Source organism: Myotis nattereri, assembly GCF_964212035.1.
Source record: "Myotis nattereri genome assembly, chromosome: 10".
NCBI classification, from domain to species: Eukaryota; Metazoa; Chordata; class Mammalia; order Chiroptera; family Vespertilionidae; genus Myotis; species Myotis nattereri.
The window spans coordinates 43,958,339-43,983,521 of record NC_138085.1 but is presented as its reverse complement, the minus strand read 5'-3'; the positions used below and the strand labels follow the sequence as shown (position 1 = coordinate 43,983,521).

At 39.3% G+C, this 25,183-nt stretch overlaps 2 protein-coding genes across 2 annotated transcripts; both read right to left on the bottom strand.

The window, feature by feature from the left end:
* Positions 1 to 201: 201 nt before the first annotated feature.
* On the bottom strand, positions 202 to 18,252 carry C1D (C1D nuclear receptor corepressor). The gene is made up of 5 exons (XM_081101418.1): positions 18,199 to 18,252; positions 5,823 to 5,966; positions 5,068 to 5,134; positions 4,709 to 4,764; positions 202 to 1,989 (listed from the first exon to the last, which is right to left on the bottom strand). The coding sequence occupies exons 2-5, from the start codon at positions 5,958 to 5,960 to the stop codon at positions 1,825 to 1,827; spliced, it is 426 nt and encodes a 141-aa protein (XP_080957544.1). The 5' UTR covers positions 5,961 to 5,966; positions 18,199 to 18,252; the 3' UTR covers positions 202 to 1,824.
* Positions 18,253 to 19,164: 912 nt separating this feature from the next.
* Positions 19,165 to 20,460, bottom strand: LOC308525803 (ATP-dependent RNA helicase DDX39A-like; the record flags this gene model as incomplete). The annotated part of the gene is made up of 1 exon (XM_081100652.1): positions 19,165 to 20,460. The coding sequence occupies one exon, from the start codon at positions 20,458 to 20,460 to the stop codon at positions 19,165 to 19,167; it is 1,296 nt and encodes a 431-aa protein (XP_080956778.1).
* Between the last annotated feature and the right edge of the window lie 4,723 nt (positions 20,461 to 25,183).

Genomic DNA, 25,183 nt, shown 5'->3' with positions numbered 1-25,183 from the left:
GAGATAGAAACACTGATGTAAAAGAAAAAGCCATGGATCAGTTACCTCCCATACACACTCTCATAAGCACCCTGACCAAGGATCAAACCTGATACCTAGGTATGCGCCCTGACCTGAAACTAAACCCATGACCTTTTGTGTAAGGAACAATGCTCCAACCAACTGAGCCACACTGGGCAAAGCTCAAACTGTTTTTTATTTCTACTAGCAAACACTGAAAAAATTATTCACCTAAAAATCTCCAACGTGACAGACTATAAAGTTGGACATTTACAAACTTGTAATTTGGCTAATGATTTTCTACAATTGTGTATTTTTTTCTCTGTGAAATTAGAAACATACAGAAATGCAAGTTGTAAGTTTCTTTGCAATAAATAAGGCCACACATGTACACTGCACTTAATTCTAATAACATATCTTTCATAAAGAAGTTGTTTAAAAATAAACAACTAAAATTTGAATGGAGAAAAAAATAATGAAATAACTATAAATGTTCTTCCACTTCAAAAATTGTCTGACATCTGAGCCAGAAGACTCTCAGTATCTATCAGAGACTTCCTCTTCATGTCACAGAAAGAGTTCAACATGCTTTACAAAATCCATTAGTTTTTAAGACCATTTCCAATATCTGCTACCATAAATCAAGAAATCCATTTATTCAAGGTTAGTTATGGAAAATTAATCACACAGAAAATTTTAACTTCTTTTTCAAAAATTAAAGTACTTGGCATTCCTACACATGATGTGAATTCAAAGACTGAAAACATTAAGAGAATATAATTAAAATTCATAAGGCTTAGCCATAAAAATAATTTTAATGTTAGAATTATCTGTAACAAATATTTCAAGAAAATATATCAGAATATAAACACAATAAAATATCATTTTAGCTTTCTCCTCTGCTTAAGTGGAAGTTAACATAGAAAGTTGTTCCAAAATGCTTGCATGTATTTGACATGACCTCAAAAACATGTAATCAAACATGAAAAGTGAGACTGATAGAACTGTGGGCACTACACATCAGGAACAAAACTCATGAATCTTTCTATTCCTAATGATTTCTAAAATCTAACTTCCCATTTTCAAGGGCAAGTTTACTCAAAAGAGAATAAACAGGTCAGCTATACAACACTTACAGCCTTTTTTGATAGGATGTAGCCATTATGCCCAAATTCAGCCATCAATTACAACTTCATTTCCCATCCACAATTAATGAGAATATATTTTACTTCAAATGGGACATATAGGCAGAGTGCCAAAAGTTAAAGTATAACCTTAAAGTCTTAAATTCACACTTCAAATATCAAAAGAAGCAATTCCCAAATCATGAAAACATGATGAAGTAACTACACATAAAAAAAACACATTTAAGTCATTTCACTTTTTCTTGTATATAGTGAAAACAGATGTATTTATAACTTCAGACTTCAGAAAGCATACTTCATAAAGTCATTATTCATTTAAAATAGACAAATGTTTACAAAGAACATTTAACTTAAATTTCATAGTTGCTTATAAAATAGTACTTGAAAGGTTGACCTATATAAGGAAACAAGAGTCCTGTCAAGAGAGATGGTAAACTATAAATATAAAATACACCACAATGTTAAAAACCTCACAGTACACTATACGAAAATCAATAAAGATAACTTCATCTTTCTGGGGGGAAATGTATTTAGCATTACAAATTCAAATGTAAATTTTATATATGAATTCAATAAGGAATACATTTAAACCGTGCATTGCCACATAATCACCATCTATTTTGTGTTAAACAATAAAAATGATGTACTTTTTGAACATGTGTACATCAAAACCAAAAGGTTATTTTTTACTTTTTCCTTTACTGGCAACTTTGGATGCATTTTTAGGTTTTGGTTCCCAGAGGGCATTTTTCACGAATCTTGAAGCTGCACCTTTGTCCAGCTTGGCAGCCTTCTTCTTGTCAGTTATTTCCTTGACTCTGTTCATGTACACTCTGATTCTTTCCTTAAAGATAAAAAGAGAGAGAGAAAGGCAAAAGATTCACCACCAGTAATTTTTTATGCTATACCTCAGTTAAATTCAATAGACATGTATTTATTGCCTATGAGGTGGAGCTAGCAAGTGCACGTGAACAGGATAAACATACCCGTGCTCTCCTGCAGTTCATAGTCTAGGGGAATATAGGCATCACAAAGTCATTTCAAAAGAGGAGAAACTATACTGACATCACTCCAGAGGTACACACTTAAGTGTTTATATGTAGTTATACATTCTTAGATAGCATTAACCTAAATCCACATATTAGCTCTTATTTACCTGAAGTCTATAATCTAAAACAGAAACCTCATATACTTCTAACATACAAACTAAACTCTCCTAAAAATTTTCCAAGCAGAAAATGGGTAAGGTAGGATTGATTTTTTTTTTAATATATTTTATTGATTTTTTTCCAGAGAGGAAAGGAGAGAGAGAGAGAGTTAGAAACATCGATGACAGAGAAACATCGATCAGCTGCCTCCTGCACACCCCCTACTGGGGATGTGCCTGCAACTAAGGTACATGCTGCCCTTGACTGGAATCGAACCTGGGACCTTTCAGTCCGCAGGTCAACGCTCTATCCACTGAGCCAAACTGGTTAGGGCGATTTCTTTTTTTTAATGTTACCTTGGAGTGTCACAATTAAAATAAGAAGAATGAAAATATACAATCTTTTATTCAATTTCATAGTTTTGATTGATAAGCACATATTTTCTAACGACATATACTAGTACAGTTCTAATCAGACTTAACAAGGTGAGAAACACAATACGTTGTCATAGCATTAAAATGTTCTGAGATCATTAATCAGAATGAAGGACTATTCTATAGTTCAAATGGAGAAATGAAGGTACGAGAGTCAGAAAATAGAGGTAATGATTAATCACTGCTTAAAAGCAAGTTTCATGAAAATAATCAAAACAGTGACATAAAGGTTGGAGTTTTGTTTTTCTGACACAGAAAAATGTAGAACCATGGAATTTTTTTAATTAAAAAAGACTGACAGCTCTGCTCAAAACCCTCTCATGGCTCCTATTTCTCTCAGAATAAAAGCAAAAGTCCAGCCTGGTGCTATTTTTAATTTCTTCCCATAATATATATTATATATCCCCTAACATACCATGTATTAATGTATATTTAATATTTGTTTGTTAATTTATTATGTTAATTGTCTCTTTCCACTCCATAGGCTGACATCTGCCACAGGATAAGGATATTCATGAGCTTTATTCACTGAGGAATCACCTCACTCGAAAATAATACGTGGCTCCTCCCGGGCACTCAAATATTTGTTGAATGAATAAATTCACCAGTTTTAGTGCCTTTCCCATTCATGATATAACTCTCATATACTAACTCAATGATCAATTAGTGATGTCTGTCACAAGGCCACGGAAGGAAAAAAGATTTATATATTTTTGTCAGCCCTTGTCCAGAATATGAATGTACTCCTCCAAAAAGTGGGTTCTGAGAGAGAAAGAAGACAGATGATTTTATCTTTTTCCAATGACAGAACCAAGTATTAAAATACTCCAAATAACTTTGTGTTAAAAGAAAAAGAGAAATTTTATAAAGGCGCACGCAGTCCATATTAGACAGTTGAAAACAGATGGTAAAATGCATACTTCTTAGGATTTAAAGTCAATATCACTGCTCAGATCAAGATCTGTGTATCATATTGCTTTATATTTTGCTTTAAGTATTTTTTTCACAATTTCTGTATTTAAAAATATATTTATTTTCCCTCAAGAACTTTAAAAGAAGAAAATATCTTAGTCCACACATTAACAAAATGAAGACAACAGATCTGGTTTATTCGTTTTTTTAAAAGTAAATGACCATGTACTTTACTGTAGTCTATGCTTTATTAAGTGGTATGTAACATATATATCAACTACCATAAGACTTTAGGATAATCATATAGTGTCAAGTATATTCACATTTATATTTACCTTATATTTTATAAACAAAGATTAAATTAATATTCTTATTCATAAAACGAAGTTAAGAAGGTAACCATAATTTTGATTTCTGATTTTTCTCTTTTAAATTGAATGATTTAATTTTTGAAGTCAGCAAAACCTCTAAGATACCAGACCTTATATACAGTACTTATACATCTAAATGGAATACAAAGACAAACCTAGAAGATTTATTACAGGTTGTAAATATGTCACTAATGCAGAATTACTGGACAGTACACATACAACTGGTGCCAAAAAAGCTTTTAGCTTTGTTGCTGAACTGGATTCTTTACTGCTGAGAAAATGAATTAATGGAAGAATTGAAAAGGTGGGGGAGAAACTTTCCCGTCTTTGCTAGTAAATCAACTAGAATATACTTTTAAGAATTGTGTAAGAGTTTAAAAAAATAAAAGGCAGTTGTAGAGATGAACAAGATTTCAAGAATTTATAGGAAAAATAATATGAAGTTATAAATAATTACTAGAATCATAACATATTTTTCTCATCCAGAGATTATATAATATATATGAAGCACCAATTCTCTGACAAAGGTAAGAAAAGGAAAAACTAAAGACATGCTGAAATCTGGACTAACTTTCATAATTTCAACTCTGAATAATTTTATTCTCTGCAATTAGTGGATAAAGGTAATGTGAGTTTACCTTCAGGAATACTACAACAAACAGCCATGTAAAGTAAAAAGAAATCCACTGCAATCTTACCAATTCCTGCTTTACTGGGTGTTCCTTAGGATTAACTCCCTGAGTTGCCAAATAAACTACAAGAGAAAGATTTCATGAAATAAAACGGTGTATATATTAATGAAGAGCATTAATTAAAGAAATAAAGAAATGCCACACAAATGACTGACTAAATCTTAAATTATTCAACCTCTATGTAATAATAAATATGTGTGTGGCTCACAAGAATATGGCATTTTTATTTAAAAGAAATAAATACTGTATCTGACTATTAAAATTGTCACAAAGTATAACTACATATAAAGTGCTAGCATTTAAAAAATAAATCACCCTTGACTCAATAAATAATTTGTTTTGTAATTAACTCCAAATATACATACCCCAAAACATTGAATTTAATGTGTAAGCAGAAACTAAATCCACTTTTGCTTGTTCAAGTGGGTCCAACTATTAGAAAGAGAGAGAAAATAAATTCAAACTTTGAGAACCATCATATATTTTAAATTTTCACCGAGCACAATGTTTCAAAGAAATGTTTTTTTCACGTTTTATAATCCAATAACCAAATGATCTGGAAATAATTTGCAAAAAGAAAAAGGTTTGTTAACCAGTGATTTTTGCCCCAAAATTTTCAATTCAGAGTATCATCTTTAGTTAGACAAGGAATGTGTATAATCCAAGAAAAATTCTTTTGAATTATTTTAATTTCAGGACTTACGATCTGGGCTTTGTATGTCAAAAGTAATTTATCAATATAAACATAGTACATGATGCATTTATGTATAAGAAGCAGGCTAAAATGCTTAGGCAATACCAAAGACAGAAGAAACATAATGAGATTTGTTTTAGACTGTCAAAGTCAATTTACTCTTTTTGTCCTATAGGGTTTCCAGAAACCCTGATAACATCATTGTAATACTTAAAAGGTCAAAGATAGAGTCTATGAAAAGAATGCTGTGAGTGTTCCTTTTTGTTTCCAAAACCAAGTCAAAATAAAAACACAGTTAAGAGGTATTTCCTAAGGTTGGAGTTCCAAACACTTATAAAGTTGAAATAAAGGGGGAAAGGAGCATGCATATATCATTAATCTATTTCTTAGCATAACACTGTTTTCTGAATTACATTTTTAAAGTACCTTCTGCAACAACTCATTTCTAGAAACAGACATCATGGTCTTCAGCATGTCATCTACAGCACCAATGGAATTCTCAAATGCTGATAAATACTCATGGATTTCTGCTGGATAGTCTTCATTAATTTCTTCTTCTGCCATTATGACCTAGCAAAAAAAAAAAAAGTAAATTCTTAGAATTCACAATAGAGACAGAGATTGTTCTTTGGGTTAAAAAAAAATCAATAGGTCATACCGTGTACTTCAAAAGTGCTAGGAGTTAAAACCTGAAGATAATTAAACAAACCTTAGAATATAATTATAGAGCAACTACAAACTTCCCCTCTTCTTAAGTTGCTTGGGAAGGGGGATGGAGTGGAGAGCAGGGGACAAGTCACTAATGCTACACATCAAACTCTGAATGCTTTTCAAGAACTAAAGACATGACTACCAAACATAGAATATCAATAATCAAAATCCTACATTTTAAAAACTTTCTATTGAAGTTAAAGACCAAGCAAAGCAATGAAAGTGTGATAAGTATATCCCCTAATGCTTGCTGAAAAAAAATAATCTTTTCTTTTCTAAAAATATATATTTTAGTCCTTCCAAACCTAGGATTTTGATCTAGCAGCATGGTATATTAAACTAAAAAGTGAGAAATGCTAAGTCTGAAATATCTTAAGATTACTTATCACTAAAACCATTTTCAAGCCGATATATATATATATATATATATATATATATATATATATGTATATATTCCTTAAGCTTCTTTAAAATATTAAGAAGAAAGTCAAAGAGCCCATAAATCACATAAAGCAGAAAAGAGGAAACTTGGGAGAAATAAACTGTATGGTTTTCATTTAGGCTAGAGCATACCTTGACAGCACATTCTTTTAAAATTCACATTTATATCATAATATTTAATATCTATGTGAGAAAATGAAAAATACACATCAATGTATTTCATATGGTATCTAAGACCAAATTTCAGAAGCAGTTCTAAGCCATGTTTTAAAACAATTTTTTATTAGCTGAAAATACCTCATTCATTACATAGCTAAAGAGAACAGCAAGAATGTGGTAAAATAGCACATAGCAGAGCAGAATTGAAGTAAAAAGACTTGGGTTTTCCATCTTGCTTGATCACTAACTTTGTCACCTTAGATAAATTACTGAATCTCTCTAGGCCTCAAATACCTCATCCATAAAATGGTCTAATGGTCTGTAAAAGACCCTTATAGCTCTAAATGTTATGACTATGTCATTTAAGTTTAAAAAGTGCTATTTGAATATTTAGTCATAATATATCAACATTTCTATTCAACAAGTATATATTCTACTGAGATATCTGCATTCATTTTAAAAAAAAAGTAAAGTCCAACTGACTATCACTTCTTATGCTGTAAAGTTACTAATTACTGTGCAACCGGCAATTCAACAAAGAACTGCCCTAGCCGGTTTGGCTCAGTGGGTAGAGCATCAGCCTACAGACCAAAATGTCCCGGGTTTGATTCCGGTCAAGGTCAAGTACCTTGGCTGCAGGCTCCTCCCCAGCCTAGGTCCTGGTTTGTGCAGGAGGCAACCATTCAGTGTGTTTCTCTCACATTGCTGTTGCTCTCTATCTTTCCCTGTCTCTTCCACTCTCCCTAAAAATCAATGGAAAAATATTCTCGGGTGAGGATTAACAAAATAAAACATATAAAATAAAAATAAACCAAGAACTATGATAAAAGAAAAACACTGGGGAAAAACTTGTGACTTCCTATTTCAAAAGGCTAACTGAAAACACATACTTGCCTCTCATCCCTCAAAAAAAATCCCTCCAAAATGATAGAAGAAACAAAAATAAGTTGACAGTAATGCTGGAAACCAAGAGGCACATGCCCATCAGCAAATCCAACAGTATAAATTTTTGAAGCACCGAAACCGGTTTGGCTCAGTGGATAGAGCGCCGGCCTGCGGACTGAAGGGTCGCAGGTTCGATTCCGGTCGGGGGGCATGTGCCTGGGTTGCGGGCACATCCCCAGTGGGGGATGCGCAGGAGGCGGCTGATCGATGTTTCTCTCTCATCGATGTTTCTGACTCTCTATCTCTCTCCCTTCCTCTCTGTGAAAAATCAATAAAATATATTTTAAAAAAAAATTTTTGAAGCTTAAGAGCAAATGGGATCAGACTGACAGGAAACGGAAATAAAGGAGCCTACAATCTCTTAGAAACCAAATGGGAGAATCTAGGAATAACCCCAAGATGAAGGGCAGTAAGAGCTGGGCCACAAGGGCTGAAAGCAGCTACCCCAGTCTCTAGCACTGTCAAAGTATGGCTCCAGCACCTACTGTCCAAATAAAGATATAAGTACAAGGGATACACTGCAAATAGAGAGGAGACTCAGTGTTTCTTCTCTTCATGTAAAATCTTAAACCAATAAATTTGAAAATGTGAATAAAAAGAATGAGATAATAGGGGAAAAAATCAATTACCAAAACTAACCTAAAAGAAGTATATAAACAAACAGATCATGAGCCTTAAAGGAAAAATTTATAGAAAGTCAAAGATCTGCCCTCCAAAAGGATACAAGCCTACAGCCTACAAGATATTACAGGTAAGTTCTACCAAACCTTCAAGAAATAGTTAATTCTTCTAGTATTTAACTGGTTAGAATGTAGAAAAAGATGGAAAACTTACACACCTTTTTCATAACATACACAAAAATAAATTCCACATAAATCTAAAAGGTAAATGAATAAACATATTACAAGATTATATAAAATATATATGTAATCCAAATGAAACCCAAATGCTATAAAAGGAAAAGGATGCCCTGGCTGGTTTTGCTCAGTGGATAGAGCGTCAGCCTATGGACTGAAGGGTCCCGGGTTCGATTCCGATCAAGGGCACATGACTGGGTTGTGGGGTTCGATCCCCAGTGTGGGGTGTGCAGGAGGTAGCCAATCAATGATTCTCTCTCATCATTGATGTTTCTATCTCTCTCTCCCTCTCCCTTCCTCTCTGAAATCAATAAAAATATATTTTAAAAAGGGAAAAGGATGATGGGTTTAACTACATAAACACTAAAAAGAAAAAAAAAATCTTTTTGGTAAAAGTACAGCATAAGCAATATTAAAAGAAACAACCTGGGAGAAAATATCTGTCAAAATATAACAAAGAATTAATTAGATTACATTGAGTTCCTACAAACCATTAAAACAAATTAAAATAATGAAGATATCTTACCACCTATCAGATTGGTAATAATTTTAAAGATTATGAAAGGTCAATGTTAACAAGGGTATATACTGAAAGTAAAATATAAATTGGCACAGATTTTTTAAATGCACATACTCTTTTTTAAAAACATTTTTATTGATTTCAGAGAAAGGAAAAGAGAAAGAAACATGTTGCTCCACCTATCGATGCATTCTTTAGTTGACTCCTGTGGGTGCCCTGACTGGGATCCAACCCACAACTTTGGCACACTGAATTTTGATTCAGGAAATCCTCTTAATAATCTACAGAAATCCTTGTATACATGCATACAAACTTAGTAAAATAGACTCTTCAAACTCTTCTCCGAATTTCCCCACTTTCTTTTGCATGAGTTTTCCCTGTGCTGGATCATTAACCATCAATCTTAAAACATTTTATTTCTCCATCTCATACAAGGCACAAAACATCTTGACTTCATATCCTGCTCCAGCTAAGGCTCCATTTTATATCTCCCTTTCAGGGCTCCTCAAAAGAGCTGCTTATATTAACAGTCTAATTCCTCTCCTTCCATTCTTCCTTGAATCTACTACAAACAGGCCCTCTACTTCTCACTCAAAATTGCTCATCAAGATCACCCACAGAGCCACACTGTTAAGTTCAATGGTCAAGTCTCAGTGCTCATCATTTGACTTCATTGACTCCCTTCATTTGGTTTCCAAGGGCATCACATTTTCTTGGTTTCCGTCCTACCTCACTGGCTCCTTTTTGGTGTCCTTTGCAGTATCCTTCTCATATCCTCAGCCTCTTAACCTTGAAGTGTCCCAAGGACTGTCCTTAATTAAATTGCATTAATAAACTGATGACTCCCAGGTTTGTATCTCCAGCCCTGATCTCCCTATTGAATTCTAAATCTACATTTCCAACTGCTTACTCAATATCTCTGGTTGGATATTTTAATAGATTCTTAAGTATTATGCACCCAAAGCCAAATTCCTAATCTTGCCTACTATAGTCTTCCCTGCCTCATTTCATGGTAACTCCACCTTTTCAACTGTCTAGCCCTAAATTTTAGAGAAGTCCTGGACTCTTTCCTCTCTCACCCTACCTTTAAAGCATATTCAGAATCTAACCCAGCCATGGGCAAACTACGGCCCCGTCCGGCCCGTTTGAAATGAATAAAACTAAAAAAAAAAAAGAGCGTACCCTTTTATGTAATGATGTTTACTTTGAATTTATATTAGTTCACACAAACACTCCATCCATGCTTTTGTTCCGGCCCTCTGGTCCAGTTTAAGAACCCATTGTGGCCCTCGAGTCAAAAAGTTTGCCCACCCCTGATCTAACCTCATCCTCCCTCATCTACTGCTACCAACCTGGTCCAAACCAGTCTAAGCCATCGTTATGCCTTGTCTAGACTGCTGCAATAACCTCTTAAATGGCTTCCTTATTTGCAACCCGGTAGTTTATTATCAAGAAAAAGCAGAGTGGTCATTCCAAATCTATGTCATACCTCTGCTTGGAAACTTCCAACGGCTTACCAACTTACTCAGAGTAAAAGACAAAGTCCTTACAAGGCCCTAAAAAGCCCAACACAATCTACCCTCTCTGCAGCCTTCTGTGACCTCAGCTTCTCCCGCTCCAGCCCTTGCTCATTCCACTCCAGCCAGGACAGTATCACTGCTCTTCCCCATCACAGCAGGCCTGGCCCTACCTCAGGGCCTTTGTACTTCTTCTCCCCTTCCTAGAATGTCCGGTTCCTCCTCTCCTCCCCTACCAACAGCTTCATAGCTTATTACTTTATCTGCCAGATCTTTACTCAAATGTCACCTACTGGTAAGCCTTTCTTGAACACATTCTTTAAAATGCATGCCCGCCCACTACACCCCACCCCTTGGGCCCTACACTTCCTATCTCCTCAATTACCTTACAGTCCTCAATTAACATCTGACATATTTAATTCATTTATTGTCTGTCCATCTTAAAGAATGGTAATAACATGAGAATTTTGGGGGTTTGTTCACTAGCACAGCCTGACAGTCAATAAACATGTGTTCAATAAATAACCTATAACAAAATCCTGGAAATAATCTATTCACCAATACAGAAACAGCTAACTAAATTGTAGCGCATCCATCCAAGAGAATATTATAATTAAGCAAGTTCATTTGGATAAAGCCCACCAGAACAACGTGGAGCACAAGGTTGAAACTTTTTCTGATATCTATAAGAATATCACAGGCAAGGATGTTAATTTTGAATTCCCATTGCTTCAGTTGTAAACAAAAATGACTAAAAAAATTATTGTTCACAGTAAAAAAAAAAAAAAAAGAAAGAAGTAAATCTCTATGTAGTAACACATAATGAGAAATGGTGAAAAAAATGTCATAGAACACTCTATAGTATATAACACATAATGTATGTGCCATTTGTTTTTCAAAACCTGTATCTGTAGTTACTAGTATGTAGGAAAAGATTTGAAGGAGACATAAAAAAAAAAAAGACAATTCTCTCAGAGAAAGGGCAGGGAGTAGGGAGTAGGATCAAGGAAAGCTCATTCTTTTAACTCTTCATTCTTCATTGTTTAAGTTTTGTTACTTCAAAAAGCATGTTAAATTTGTATAAAAATAATCATTACATTTAAATAAAGGCATATTCTAATAAAGTATTTTGGCTTTTAACAAATACTGCAAGTATATTTTTTAAAGCCTTTATTTAAATGTACATTTTTCATCCAATTTTTCTATTAGAAAATATTTTCACTCTTTAGAATCATAATGGAGATTTTTTTCCTGCAATTATTCCCTGTCCCTAAGCCCCAATAAACAAGTAGTTATTTATTGTTAAAATGGGTTAAGGTGAACACTGAAAGCAAGGCAGTAAGTAAGAATAATTACCCTCATTAAATCTGAACGGAACCACTTACCTTTTACTTAACCAAAAAAATAAAAAAAAGGGGGCAAGACAGTCTGAAAAAAAAGGTTCTTTTACTATTAGAATTTTCCCCCAAATTCAAATGATTTCTTCTAACATCTTACATAGATAGTTCCTGAGTACTGGAATGCGGCTGCTCCTTCCCTCCTGTCACTGGTTATGGTAGCCATAGCACCCACAGGAGAAAAGGAGGGGCGCACAGCGTCACACACAGAACTGCAGTCATCCACCTCCCTTTCCCTTGACTCTCCACTTCAGGGAGGTCAGTCCAGCCTGCCACATGCTCATCTCTCTCTCAAAGGTCCCAGTCGGGGCAATTCATTATATGGTAACCCTAAGCAGATCCTCTGACTCTCACCACCCCATTTTATCAGAGAACAAGAGTCAGGAGAGTAGCTGATATGAGTATATGAAGAGATCAATGACAAGAAACGGTTTTATGTAACTGTGGGGGCTGGCTAAGAAAGTCAAAATCTGCAGGACAGGCCTCCAAGGAAGGGCATGCTGGAACTCTCAGCCACAAGCTGGAGCTGCTGTCCACAGGTGGAAATTTCTCTTCTGTCAGGGAAGTCTCAGCTCTGCTTTGAAAGCCTTTCAACGATTCAGTTTAATGATCTAGAACAGTGGTTCTCAACCTTCCTAATGCTGCGACCCTTTTAATACACAGTTCCTCATGTTGTGGTGACCCCCAACCACAAAATTATTTTCGTTGCTACTTCATAACTGTAATGTTGCTACTGTTATGAATCGTAATGTAAATATCTGATATGCAGGATGTATTTTCATTGTTACAAATTGAACATAATTAAAGCATAGTGATTAATCACAAAAACAATATGTAATGATATATGTGCTTTCCGATGGTCTTAGGCGACCCCTGTGAAAGGGTCGTTCGACCCTCAAAGGATCGCGACCACAGGCTGAGAACCGCTGATCTAGAACAATCTTCCCTAATGTAAAGTCAACTGGCTGTGGATTTTAATCACATCTACAAATACCTAGATTGGTGTTTTACTGAATATCTGGGGACAGCAGCCCAGCCATGCTAACACAGCAAGAAGACCACCACACTCCTTAAACCACCAGAACTACAGCAAAGAAAGGTATACTCCTGGCATCTCAAGGTGCTATTCTGACAGCATTTTCCCACAGCACCTTTGTTATTTTTGATTGTCAGGCTCCCGGGTAATAAAACTAGATTTCAAATTCCGGCTAACAAATGTGAAAGAAATGACAACTTTTTTTTTTTTTTTTTCCCAAAATACCATTTTGCAACCCCTAATGAAATGATAGATGCAGGCAATGATCACCAACAAATAAAAGGATGATGAGGAAATTTACAACGGAGGGGTGAGACTAACACTCCCTGAACAGAGAGATCTGTCCTCACTTTACTGAAAGTTTGACAAACATATTATGAACCTCCTGACGTGACTATGATGTACACGGCATCATCTATGTTTCATTTCCAACTCCCCAAAAGAGTTGAATCTGAATTTAATTGAGCCTTTAGCGCTAACTTCCATTTACAGGAAATATGGAGGACAGAAAAATAAGTTACCACCAGAAAGCAAAAAGACAAATTTGAAATGAGAAATGCACTGTAGAATAACTAACCTGGTTTCTATAACAAGTAAATGGCATGAAGAAGAAAAAAAAAATAAAGAAAAGGGAACAGTGGTAGATAAAGAAGAGATAAAAGAAACTTAGGAGATATAACAACCAAATGGAATGTATAGATCTTGTTTGGATCTTGATTCAAATAAACCAAGTGTAAAAAGATATTTTGGAGAGAAAGAAATATGAACATAGATTGGGCATTAGATGACACCAAGAAATTACTGATAATTTTGCCATCTATGAAAATAGCATTATAGTTATGTCAAAAAAATGTCCCTGGGCTGCCCAGCCGGTGGTGTTCAGTGGTTGAGCGTAGACCTATTAACCAGGAGGTCATGGTTCGATTCCCAGTCGGGGCACATGCCCAGGTTGTGGGCTCGATCCCCAGTGTGGGGCATGCAGGAAGCAGCCAATCAATGATTCCGTCTCATCATTGATGTTTCTCTCTCTCCCTCTCCATATATATATATATATAATCTCCCTGGGTAAAATAGCATAACATCTTAAATTTGCTTTAAAAAAAAAAAAAAAAAGCTAGTCTTCATGGAGTAATTACACTTTGAGAGCAAGAATAACAAACCTATGTACATTATATCTATAGTGAAATTAGATAGCTAACTCATAAATTAACTTTTAGAATACAATTCAGTTCAGAAATTGGGGGAAACCTAAATCTGAAGTATACAGAGGTCGCCAAACAGTAGTCCGCGGACCACCTGTGGTCCGTGAGGTCTGGAAGATTGGCAACCGCTGCTCTAGAATACGAAGCAGCTCTCTTACATCTCATCTCAATTCCAAATATAATTGAAGGGGAGGGGAAGGTGGGTTACTGAGTGCCACCAGATCTGTGACAGTTGCTAAATAAAACTCATTAAAACAAGACAGAGCCTGTGGCTTCAAATGAGGTTAGTGTTGCCAACATTCCCAACAAAAGCTGACATTTCAGGGTGTCTATAATTATTTTATGAATGTCACAAATTTCCTCTTAAAAGAAATCCTAGTATCTTACATCTTATAAAAAATATATGCATTAAAAAATAAACAGACCAAAAAAGTTTAGTCAAATGAAGAACTAGGGAAAAATATTTGCAGCATAGAGAGAGATAAAAGGAGCCTCTACAAATCAATGTAACACACACACACACACACACACATATATATACCTACAACCCAAAAGAAAAATGAACAAAGAAAACCTGCAGTTCACAAGTAAAGGAATCCAGATGACTAATAAGCATGAAGTTATTCAATCTTACTCCTAATTAAAGAACCATAAATCAACAAAACAAGATGCTATTTTTCATGTCAAACAAGCAAAAATTTAAAAGATTGATAATACCTAGTATGGGCAAAGGTGAGGAGAAACAGCCACTCGTTCAATATTAACTGGAATGTAAACTGGGCGTTTTTTTGAGGCAATTTGGCACTATGCTTCAAAATTATATATGTACAAATTCTTTGACCCCCACAATTTTACTTCTCAAAATATCTATTTTCACACAAGCACATCCACTGCAACACTTTTTAAAATACTTCAAAGCAGGGAACAACCTATGTACCCATTAATAAGAACTAGTTGAATTATGATCTATTCATTCAATAAGAAACTCTGCAGCATTGAAAAAGTATGAAGTAGAGCTCAGAGTCCGGAGATATATTAAAGTGAACAAAAATTGAAGAATAATATATATATATTTATCTTTGAGATACTTGAATATGCATGTAAGTCTTCTCAATGCTCAACTCCTGGGGACCCTACAAATGGGTGATGGCCACAATGTCCTGTCCTCAACTGCCCTTCTCAGCTCCTACAGACTCATGCCTATGGCTTCTATTATGGAGCCAATCCACCTCATGTTTGATCTTCCTCTTTTCCTGCTACCTCCTATTTTCCCAACATTACTGTCTTTTCCAAAGAATCTTGCCTTCTCGAGATGTGTCCAAAGTAGGACAGTTTCAATTTTGTCATTTTTGGCTCCAGCAATGTTTCAGGCTTAATTTGCTCTAGGACCAGCTTGTCTAATGATCCACGGTATTTGTAGACCTCTCTTCCAATACCGTATTTCAAATGAATCAATTTTTTGCTATCGGTCTTCTTCACAGATAGAAAAGAACAGCGGTAAATAAAGGAACTGTCAGGGAACTGAGAGGACCCAGGTAAAGTCAGGCAACTGAGATGACTCAGTTAGGGTTAAATAGTATTAACTTCTGTCTTCTGTGAATTTCTTTAGCAATATTCAATAGGCCTACAAAAAGAATGGTTGCCCAGAATGAGGAATTGGATAGTAGGCACAGAAGAAAGCTAAGGAAGTGCAAAAGAACCTTTAAAACAGCTGACTGGGAGGTCTTGAAGGGAGAGAAGTGAGGGTTTTTCCTCTGTTTGGAATAACCCCTCCCCATCTTCTGGGCTTAACAAAACCTATTAATTCTTTGAAACCCAATCAAATGCATGCTCCTCTATAGAGGTTTCCATATCTCCCAAAGTAGTCTCGCCTAACTGAGCCATGCTGACTGGGCGGAGGAGAGGCTTTTAATACAAAGTGCTGGCCTCTCCCTCAGGACTAACATGTCTTGCCACACCTTAGGTATTTAGTAACATTTTGTTAACTGACTAAAACCAATGTAAGTAAACTGGAACCAAATTTTGGAGAATCTCAATATCATATTTGAATTTGGACTTCTAAATATTAGCAAGTCACCACATGGATCAAAAGGAAAAAAATATAATGTACATTCTGGGTCTGCTTCCATCCCTATGCCAAGCAGAGGTACACATAATTATGAACTAAGTGAGAGACCAAAGCCAGTATCTAAAATTTTTTGGAACTAGAGATTTCTGCAGACTTTGCACCAGAATTCTATTACCGTAATGGCTTTGTTGCACTGAATTATCTTAGAAAATAATAGTGCAATGTATATACAAACAATCTCTCAATAAACACTGCTATCTTTGGCAGTCAGTCCGTGTTAGTGTTACCTGTAATTCTCCTGACAAGATTTTACTGCGAAAAAAATAGGCTTCGTCTTTTTTAAATATGTTAACCTCTAAAAAAGTTACCACAAAGCCTGATAACAGAGTAAGAAGTACATTAAAAAGAGGTTGCTGGAGATGGAGATGAATAATCATGTCAGATTACAAAGAAGTTACTTATAGTGTTGCATTCTAATGTTTAATGTGAAGCGTTTTCAAAATTATAAAGCTGCAAAATTGCCTTCTAAAACCATGAAGTTTGCTTATGACATTTTCCTCATCTCTAACGTAATCATGCCCTGGCCGTGTGGCTCAGTTGGGTGAGCCTCCTCCGCTGCACTGACAGGTCACCTGTTCGATTCCCGGTCAGGGCGCAGGCCCCGGTGAGGGCTCCATCCCTGGTTCGGCTGCAAGCGGAAAGCAGCCCATCCATGTTTCCCTCTGCCATTCACGCTTCTCTCTCTCTCTTTCTCCCTCTCCCTTCCTCTCTGAAATCAACAAAGATATATATTTTTTTAAAAGAGCCATGTAAAAGGTCATGAGAAACCATCACTCCTCAACTGTAATACAACACGGCTATTTAAAATCAGCCGTAACATCTTTTGACTGAATTGTTTTTGTGGGTTTTTTTGTTTTTGTTTTGTTTTTTTACAGAGAGGAAGGGAGAGGGATAGAGAGCTAGAAACATGATGAGAAACATCGATCAGCTGCCTCCTGCACACCCTCTACTGGGGATGTGCCCGCAACTAAGGTACATGCCCTTGACCGGAATCGAACCTGGGAGCCTTCAGTCCGCAGGCCGACGCTCTATCCACTGAGCCAAACCGGTTAGGGCTTGACTGAGAACTGTTTTATTTTGAAAAACCATTTTCCGCACTGCCATTATTTTCTCTCTCAACAAAACAATGCGATCTATCGTTTCAAACGATCACAGACGGCTCTCTGGATTTCCAAAGGGGCTGTCTAATGATTTTTCAGACCCAGCCTCAACATGACAGTGAAGCCTCGGTTGCATCTACCATCAGGCGGTCCCGACAGGCTCCACCGCGGGCAGCAGACACCTCACGGGGAGCTGCATCGTCGTCAAGCCCAGCTGCCCATCAGCGAACAAACAGGGCGACGCTGCGGGTCCCTCCGCACAGCGAACAGAAGTCTGAATGACACGGAACGTTCCTGGGTCACGAAGCACAACTATTTCCTTGAGAGTATCCACTCCTGGGCCCGATTTCAGCTGAAGGGGGAAAGGAGCCCATCCTCTGGGGAAAGCTACTCCCTCCCCTCCAGCTCTCCCTTCGGCCTTCCTTCCTGCAACGAGGGCTGAAGGCGGCCGAAAATTAACGGTCCAGTCCTGTGTCCTTACATTCTCCGCCTTCCAATCTGTGGGAGGCGGAGCTAAGGAGCCTATAAAAGGCGAAAGGCTGGACCGAAAGAGGCGAAAGGGAGCCAGGTAGGCCCGGACCTGCCAGCAGCCCCGGGACTGGCGACGCGGGGTTCGCGCAACCACGTGTGCGCCAGGCTCTTAGGGGGCGAGCTCGCCCTCGCGGGGGGCTGCGAGCCCCGGCCTCGCTCCTCGCAGCCAGCGGCGGGGGAAGCCCAGGACAAGAGAGCTGGGCTGCAGTCGAGCACGAGAAAAACGCGAAACCCAGCTTGCAAGAGTACCTCACCGACCTGCCACGCCGTCTTCCGGAAAGCAGTCGGGCGGCGATGACGTCACGTGGCGCCGGCGCTGCCTGCGGCGCCAGCGTCGCTCTGCGATGACCTCACGCTGCTTGCCCCGCCCCCCGACTCCTTGCCTCCTGCTCCCGAAGGCGGGGTGCCGCAGGGCTGCTGGCCAACATTGTGGAAGGAATCTGGGGTGAGGTGCTGGGCACCTTTTTCTAGATTTGTCTTCGGCCAAGAGCTCTAATTGAGCGTATTGAGCTAGAAAAAAATGTTCCTTCCCAAAGCTTTGTTCATTTTTTTTTGCTTTTCACTGGACCTCATTCCAGGGCCCGGATTCCTACTACTCTCCCATTGGTCCCGCAAAATGAGTCTCGAAAAAGCAGCTTCCCAAATTATCCATAGTGAAGGACAAGTTCTTTATTTTCCCAATACATCGCTAGGAGGTACTTTTGTAAAATACAGGAAGAAATGAGCCGGTTTTCTTTCCCATTGGATCTGAACACCTGTCTTGGTGGTCATTAAAAATGTATATATGGGATGAGCTGCTTTGGCTCAGTGGATAGAGCATCAGCCTGTGGACAGAAGGGTCCCAGGTTCATTCCGGACAAGGGCACATGCCTGGGTAACAGACTCAATCCGCATAGGGGGCATGCAGGAGGCAGCTGATCAATGACAATCTCTCATCTTGGATGTCTCTCTCTCTCTCTCTCTCTCTCTCTCTCTCTCTCTCCTCTCTCTCTCCCTCCCTTCTCTGAAATCAATAAAAATGTACTAATATATATATATGAATATATGACTAACTTGAAAAATGGGGTGAAGAAGCAAAATACAAGCCCATATTTTTATTTTTTTTCCATAATACAAATTTATTGTTACACAAATGTACATTGTTTGAACAGAAAAAAAAATCCCCACTGTCGCCTAGAAAGAGGCATTGAAGCAGCACGTGGAAAGCAGGGTGGCTCCGGGATGTCAGGTGCGTGGTGACCTGACATGGATGTATGTGGACATGTCCTTTTCTTGAGGAAGCTCCGCCACATTGACTTCAAACCGACCCTGAACCTCATTGAGGATCTTGGCATCATTGTGATGAGACACAAAAGTGATAGCCAGGCCTTTGGTGCCAAAGCGGCCGGCACGGGCCACCCGGTGGAGGTAGGTGTCCGAGTCCCCAGGCGTGTCATAATTGAAGACGACGTTGACTCGCTCAATGTCCATGCCTCGGCCAAACAGATCGGTGGCCACCAGGATCCGCCGCCGAAAGTCCTTGAACTGCTGATAGCGTGCGAGGCGCTCCTCCTGCGCCATGGCCCTGTGGATGGCGACGGCTGGGAAGTTCTGCTGCACGAGTAGCTGGGCCAGGGCCATGCAGCGCTGCACCGACCTCACGAAGATCACCACCTGGTTAAAGTCTAGCACGTCCAGGAGGCCGACGAGTTTACGGTTCTTTTCTCTCTCTTTGAGCTTGACATAGTACTGCTGCAGCCCGTGCAGCGTGAGCTTGGTGTCGTCGTCCACCGTCACCTCCATGGGATCTTGCAGGAACTTCCGGCAGACGGGCCGGATCTCCTTGCTCAGCGTGGCACTGAACATCATGCACTGCTTCTCGCGTGGCGTCAGGCGAAAGATCTCCTGTACGTCCCGCCGCATGTCCAGCTGCTCCAGCATCTGGTCACACTCGTCCAGCACGAAGTGCTTCACGTTTCTCAGGCTGAGGCTGCTGTTCCGCACGAGTGCCAAGATGCGGCCTGGAGTGCCCACCACGACGTGGGGACAGCTCTTCTTCAGCACCTCTTCGTCCTTCTTGATGGAGAGACCCCCGAAGAACACGGACACCTTGACCCTGGGCAGGTACTTGGCGAAGCGCTCATACTCCTTCCTGATCTGAAAGGCCAGCTCCCGAGTGTGGCACATGACCAGGACGGCCACCTGTCCATTGACGGGCTCGATCTGCTGGAGGGTGGCCAGCACGAAGACTGCAGTCTTGCCCATTCCAGACTGGGCCTGGCACAGGACATCCATGCCCAGGACGGCTTGGGGAATACACTGGTGCTGAACCTCAGATGGATGCTCAAAGCCACAGTCCCCTATGGCCCTCAGGAGCTCAGGCTTCAGCAGAAAGTCCCGGAAGCCAGAGCTGTGGATGGAAACGTGGGCCCCCTTGACATCTTTCTGGCGGGGTCCTGGGGTGCTCTCTGTGGGAGCCTGGGGCTCTTCATCTTCCTCATAATCCAGAAGCTCGTTTTCCACGTCCTGTTCCGCCATCATACTGGCTCCCTGTTCGCCTCCTCGCGCTCTGAGAGTCGACACGGGCTAGAGCGCCTCCTGCCTCCCAGCCGAAGCCCTCAGGCACCTGAGAAACAAACGTGCAGTGTTGTGTGCCACGCAGCAATTTTGTGACACCAGCCAACTGCCCTCTTCCAATGGCAGACTTCTGACCTCTTGGATTCTCACCTGGGGAATGTGGCAGGCAGCTCGCTCAGGCCTCCTTTATAAGGACACAAATCTCATCGTGAGGGCTCCACCCCCGGACCTAATCCAATCCCAAAGCTCCAGCTCCTAATCCCATTAGCTGGGCCAATAGGATTTCAATTTATGAATTTGGGAGGATTGGGGGGTGGGGGGAGGAGTCACAAGCATTCAGACCATAGCACTCATCTTCACTTCACTGTGCTTTATTGTACTAAATGATTTACATTTGTTAGAAAAATGGGCTCTAGCCAGTTTGGCTCAGTGGATAGAGCATCAGCCTTCGGACCAAAGCGTCCGGAGTTTGATTCTGGTCAAGGGCCTGTACCTTGGTTGCAGGCCCAGACCTGGTCACCGCTCCTGCAGAAGGCAACCAATCCATGTGTTTCTCACAAATCGATGTTTCTCTCTGTATTTTCCTCTCTCTTCCACTCTTTCTAAAAGTCAATGGAAAAATATCCTCGGTGAGGATTGATCAAAAAAAAAATCGAATAAAGATAGAATTTGAAAACTTTCCTAGAATTAGCCATTTGGAAAAAAAATAATTGTGATAAAGCAATGGTTACGTAAGAAATTAAATCCTGTCATATCCCCTAAAACCTTGCCACATAATAATTTCCCACCCCCGAAAGATCAATGTTTATAGGCGTAATTAAAATAAATACATTTATTTATTTATTACTCAGAATAAATCCTTCCTATGAACTGCATGTAGCTCTGTGCTGTGACTTTAAAACTGCTTCCCGCCATTCCCAAGAGTCACCTGAGTTTCCTAGGCTGATGCTCAAGGTGTAAAGGGAAGAGACGTTGGTCCGAGACTCAGAGATGAGTCTTCATCAAAGGAATGGACGTACATGAGTCAGTTCAGTGTACTGAACCTTTCCTGTAGAATCTGTAAAATTATGATTCCCAGACTATTAATTATTTTTCTAAATCTAATGATAGAAATTGGGTGTTACAATTTGCATTTTAAGGCTTTGAGACTGCTCCTATATGTAATCCTTAAAAGGCCAGGCCCTACTGAATTTTCAGCATTGTAAGAGAGGCTGCCGTGCCGAAACCGGTTTGGCTCAGTGGATAGAGCATCGGCCTGCAGACTGAAAGTTCCCAGGTTCGATTCCGGTCAAGGGCATGTACCTAGGTTGCGGGCATATCCCGGTGGGAAATGTGCAGGAGGCAGCTGATCGATGTTTCTAACTCTCTATCTCTCTCCCTTCCTCTCTGTAAAAAATCAATAAAATATATTTAAAAAAAAAAAAAAAAAGACAGGCTGCCGTGATGAGAAGGCTAAATCGTTCGGGGGTTGTTTTTTCTTTGAATATGTTTTTATTGATTTTTAGAGAGAGAGGAAGGGAGAGGGCTAGAGAGATAGAAACATAGGAGAGAGAGGAACATCCTCTCTCGGCCCACTGCCTCTCGCATGGCCCCTACTGGGGATCTTCAGAACCCAGACACGTGCCCTGAGCGGGCTGGCAATGGAACCGGCAACCTCTTGGTTCCTGGCTTGATGCTCAACCGCTGAGCCACACCAGCCCAGCCCGCGAGGCTAAAGAGTTTCAACAAACAGATCCACGAGTCTCCAGCCCTCTCTGTGCCTGTGCCTTTTGCCGTGTGACTTTGCTGTTCCTCCCGACAGGAAGCAGAGTACACCTTCCAACCCCTTGATTCTGAGTGTGGCCATCTGATTTGTTTTAGCCGATGGGATAAGAATGGATGTGATGCAAGAGGAAGCTTGACAATCTGGGCTTGCTCTGTTGTGCTTCTGCCGTCACAACAAGGATGGGTCCAGCTAGCCCACTGTCCCAGGAGGAGGAGGAGGGTCACCCAGAGCAGAGCCCAGTCACCCGGCCAGCCCAGCCTAAACCAGCGGCCTCAAAGCCGAATCCCCAGGCATATGAGGAAGCCCAGTCAAGATCACATGTTGGCCAACCTAGCCGAAATCTTCAGGCACCTGAAAAATAAATGTGCAGTGTTGTATGCCACACAGCAATTTTGTGTGGCCAACTGCCACAGTTCAGTAAAAATTTTTGAAGAAAAGAGTGAATTTGGCTTCTTGGAAAATGTTAATTCTCCTACATATTAAGAGAGTTATTTATTGAACCGATAAATAATGGAAAGGTGCCTTACCCCCAATACATAATTTACCTATCCATCGGTGCTCATCTCTTAACATGATAAAAGTGATATTGGTGAAATGGAATACGCCTAAAATGAATGAAAATCTTTTTTTACTACAGTGCTGCGTATCTGTTTGAAAGTATACATTTGTGCAAAAAGAGGCAGGAAGAGAATAATTAGCATCTGGCAGTGCTTCATCTGTGGGTTCCACACTGCATCAAAACCAGTCCTGCTTTTTTCATTTATTTAACTCGTAGCTCAAAGGAACACTCTGCATATTACACACAGTTCCAGTGATGATACAGACATCAAACTTACTCACCTTTCTATCCACAGATCCTAATCACATATTCTTTTGCGTATTTTAAGGAAGCCTTGCTAAGCATCTATTGTAGTTATCTAAGCATATTTAGAAGCATAAATTGTGTAAGAAATGGTCTGATCGGTTCTCCAGTATGAAAAGTGACAGAAAATAATAGGATTAAAATTTTATTATATCAAATATTTACATAATTCTGATTATAACTGCAGCACACTAATTCTTAGAATGAATCCGAACAGAATCAAATTTTGGTTGGGATTTTTGTTAACTATGTTTTCTGACAAAATTACTAGATGTTAAGTGCAGTGTGGTAAATTGGATCCAGCAACATCAAAGTGCATTATAATAAAATATTGGTGAAACCTGAATAAAATTTGCAGCATATTTAATCAGACGTCTTAGTTTTAACAAATGTTCCATGTTAATGGACCATTAGGGAAAACTGGTGAGGGGTAGAAAAGAATTCTCTGTATTCTAGTTGGAATGTTTCTATAAATCTAGCCTTACTCCAAAATTAAAAGTTCATTTCAAAATTATTTGGTGGCATAACATTCTTCATTTACTTTAACCACACAACCACAAAGAGATTCATTTTATATGTGTGAAAGCTGTACCAGTTTTCCCAAGGGTCTCTCTTACTCCTTTGAAATAAATCTTTCTCTTTTGAATCATCAATCTGTCCTAATCCTTGCAGATTTCCTCCTCTTTAATACCTGGTTTAACTCTGCCCTGTCCCCATTTGTCCATGACTTGCCATTTCCCCCATCACTTTGCTCAATTACGTAAAATGCAGCATCTTTTGCAACATTTGCGATTGCACTTTGCAGTAATGCTGCGTTTTCCTCCAGGGCGTTGGGAAGGAAGGTGCTAGAACCTAGAGTTAAGAAGGGAGAGAGAGATATTTGAGCGGAGACTGATTTTATACGTGGTCAGTTTTTTATAAAATGACTTGTACAACCTCAAAACGATAGGGACACAGATAATTAATTAATGTTTGGAAGGCAGGGAACCCTGTGTCTCCACTTGCCCTACACTTTAAATTCATAAAGAACTGAGAAAATAAAACAGCTGATGAGAATTGACAGCCAATAAAAAAAAAAAAAAAAAGGCAAAAGGCCCAGGAGAGATGTAAACGAGGGGTACAAGCTGGATTCAGAGGTTGTCTTCAGTCCATGGAGAATCAGAGCACGAGACTTTCAGAAGCAAATGACAGCAATAACCAAATCCCTGTCTCTGCAAGGCTATGACTCCATAGAAGGCAGGAATTCACACAGGCAAATGGAAATTCAACGTAGGCCCACACCCAGGTGTCATGCGGTCCCCCAAACAGGCTTGTGTTCACTGTGTTTTTTGTTTGTTTGTTTTTGTTTTCAGATTATCCGAAAAGGTAAAAGCTCGCTAAGTGCTAACTCCCAAGTTGAGAAAGATTGCTTTAAGAGGTAGCAGAGGAAAAGGCAGTATAGTGTAGTAGCAGTGATGGCGAACCTATGACATGTGTGTCAGAGGTGACAGGCGAACTCATTTTTTTGGTTGATTTTTCTTTGTTAAATGGCATTTAAATATATAAAATAAATGTCAAAAATATAAGTCTTTGTTTTACTATGGTTGCAAATATCAAATAATTGCTATATGCGACACGGCACCAGAGTTAAGTTAGGGTTTTTCAAAATGCTGACACGCCGAGCTCAAAAGGTTCGCCATCACTGGTTTAGTGGCACAAAACACAGCTATCAAATCAGGATTCCTGGCTTGTAACCCTGGCACAGAACTTAATAGCTGTGTGACCTTCTGAAAATTACTTTCCCTCTCTGTGCTTCAGTTTCCTCCTCTGTGAAAGGGGATGGAAATGGTATCTTCCTCATGGGGTGTTAGCAGGATTAAGCGAGACAATCTAAGAAAGGAAGGCACTGCTGACCCCCCCTAAGTGCTCCATACTCAGCCAGTCTATGCTAAGGAGGGGAAGCTGACGAAAGGGTCCCAGGGCTAAGATTCCTTCCCACTGGATAGCATTCGCTTGCATTAACTTACTTGTTACTTTCTTCCTCAGAGGTTGAAAGGAGCTCCTGATAACACTATTTTTTG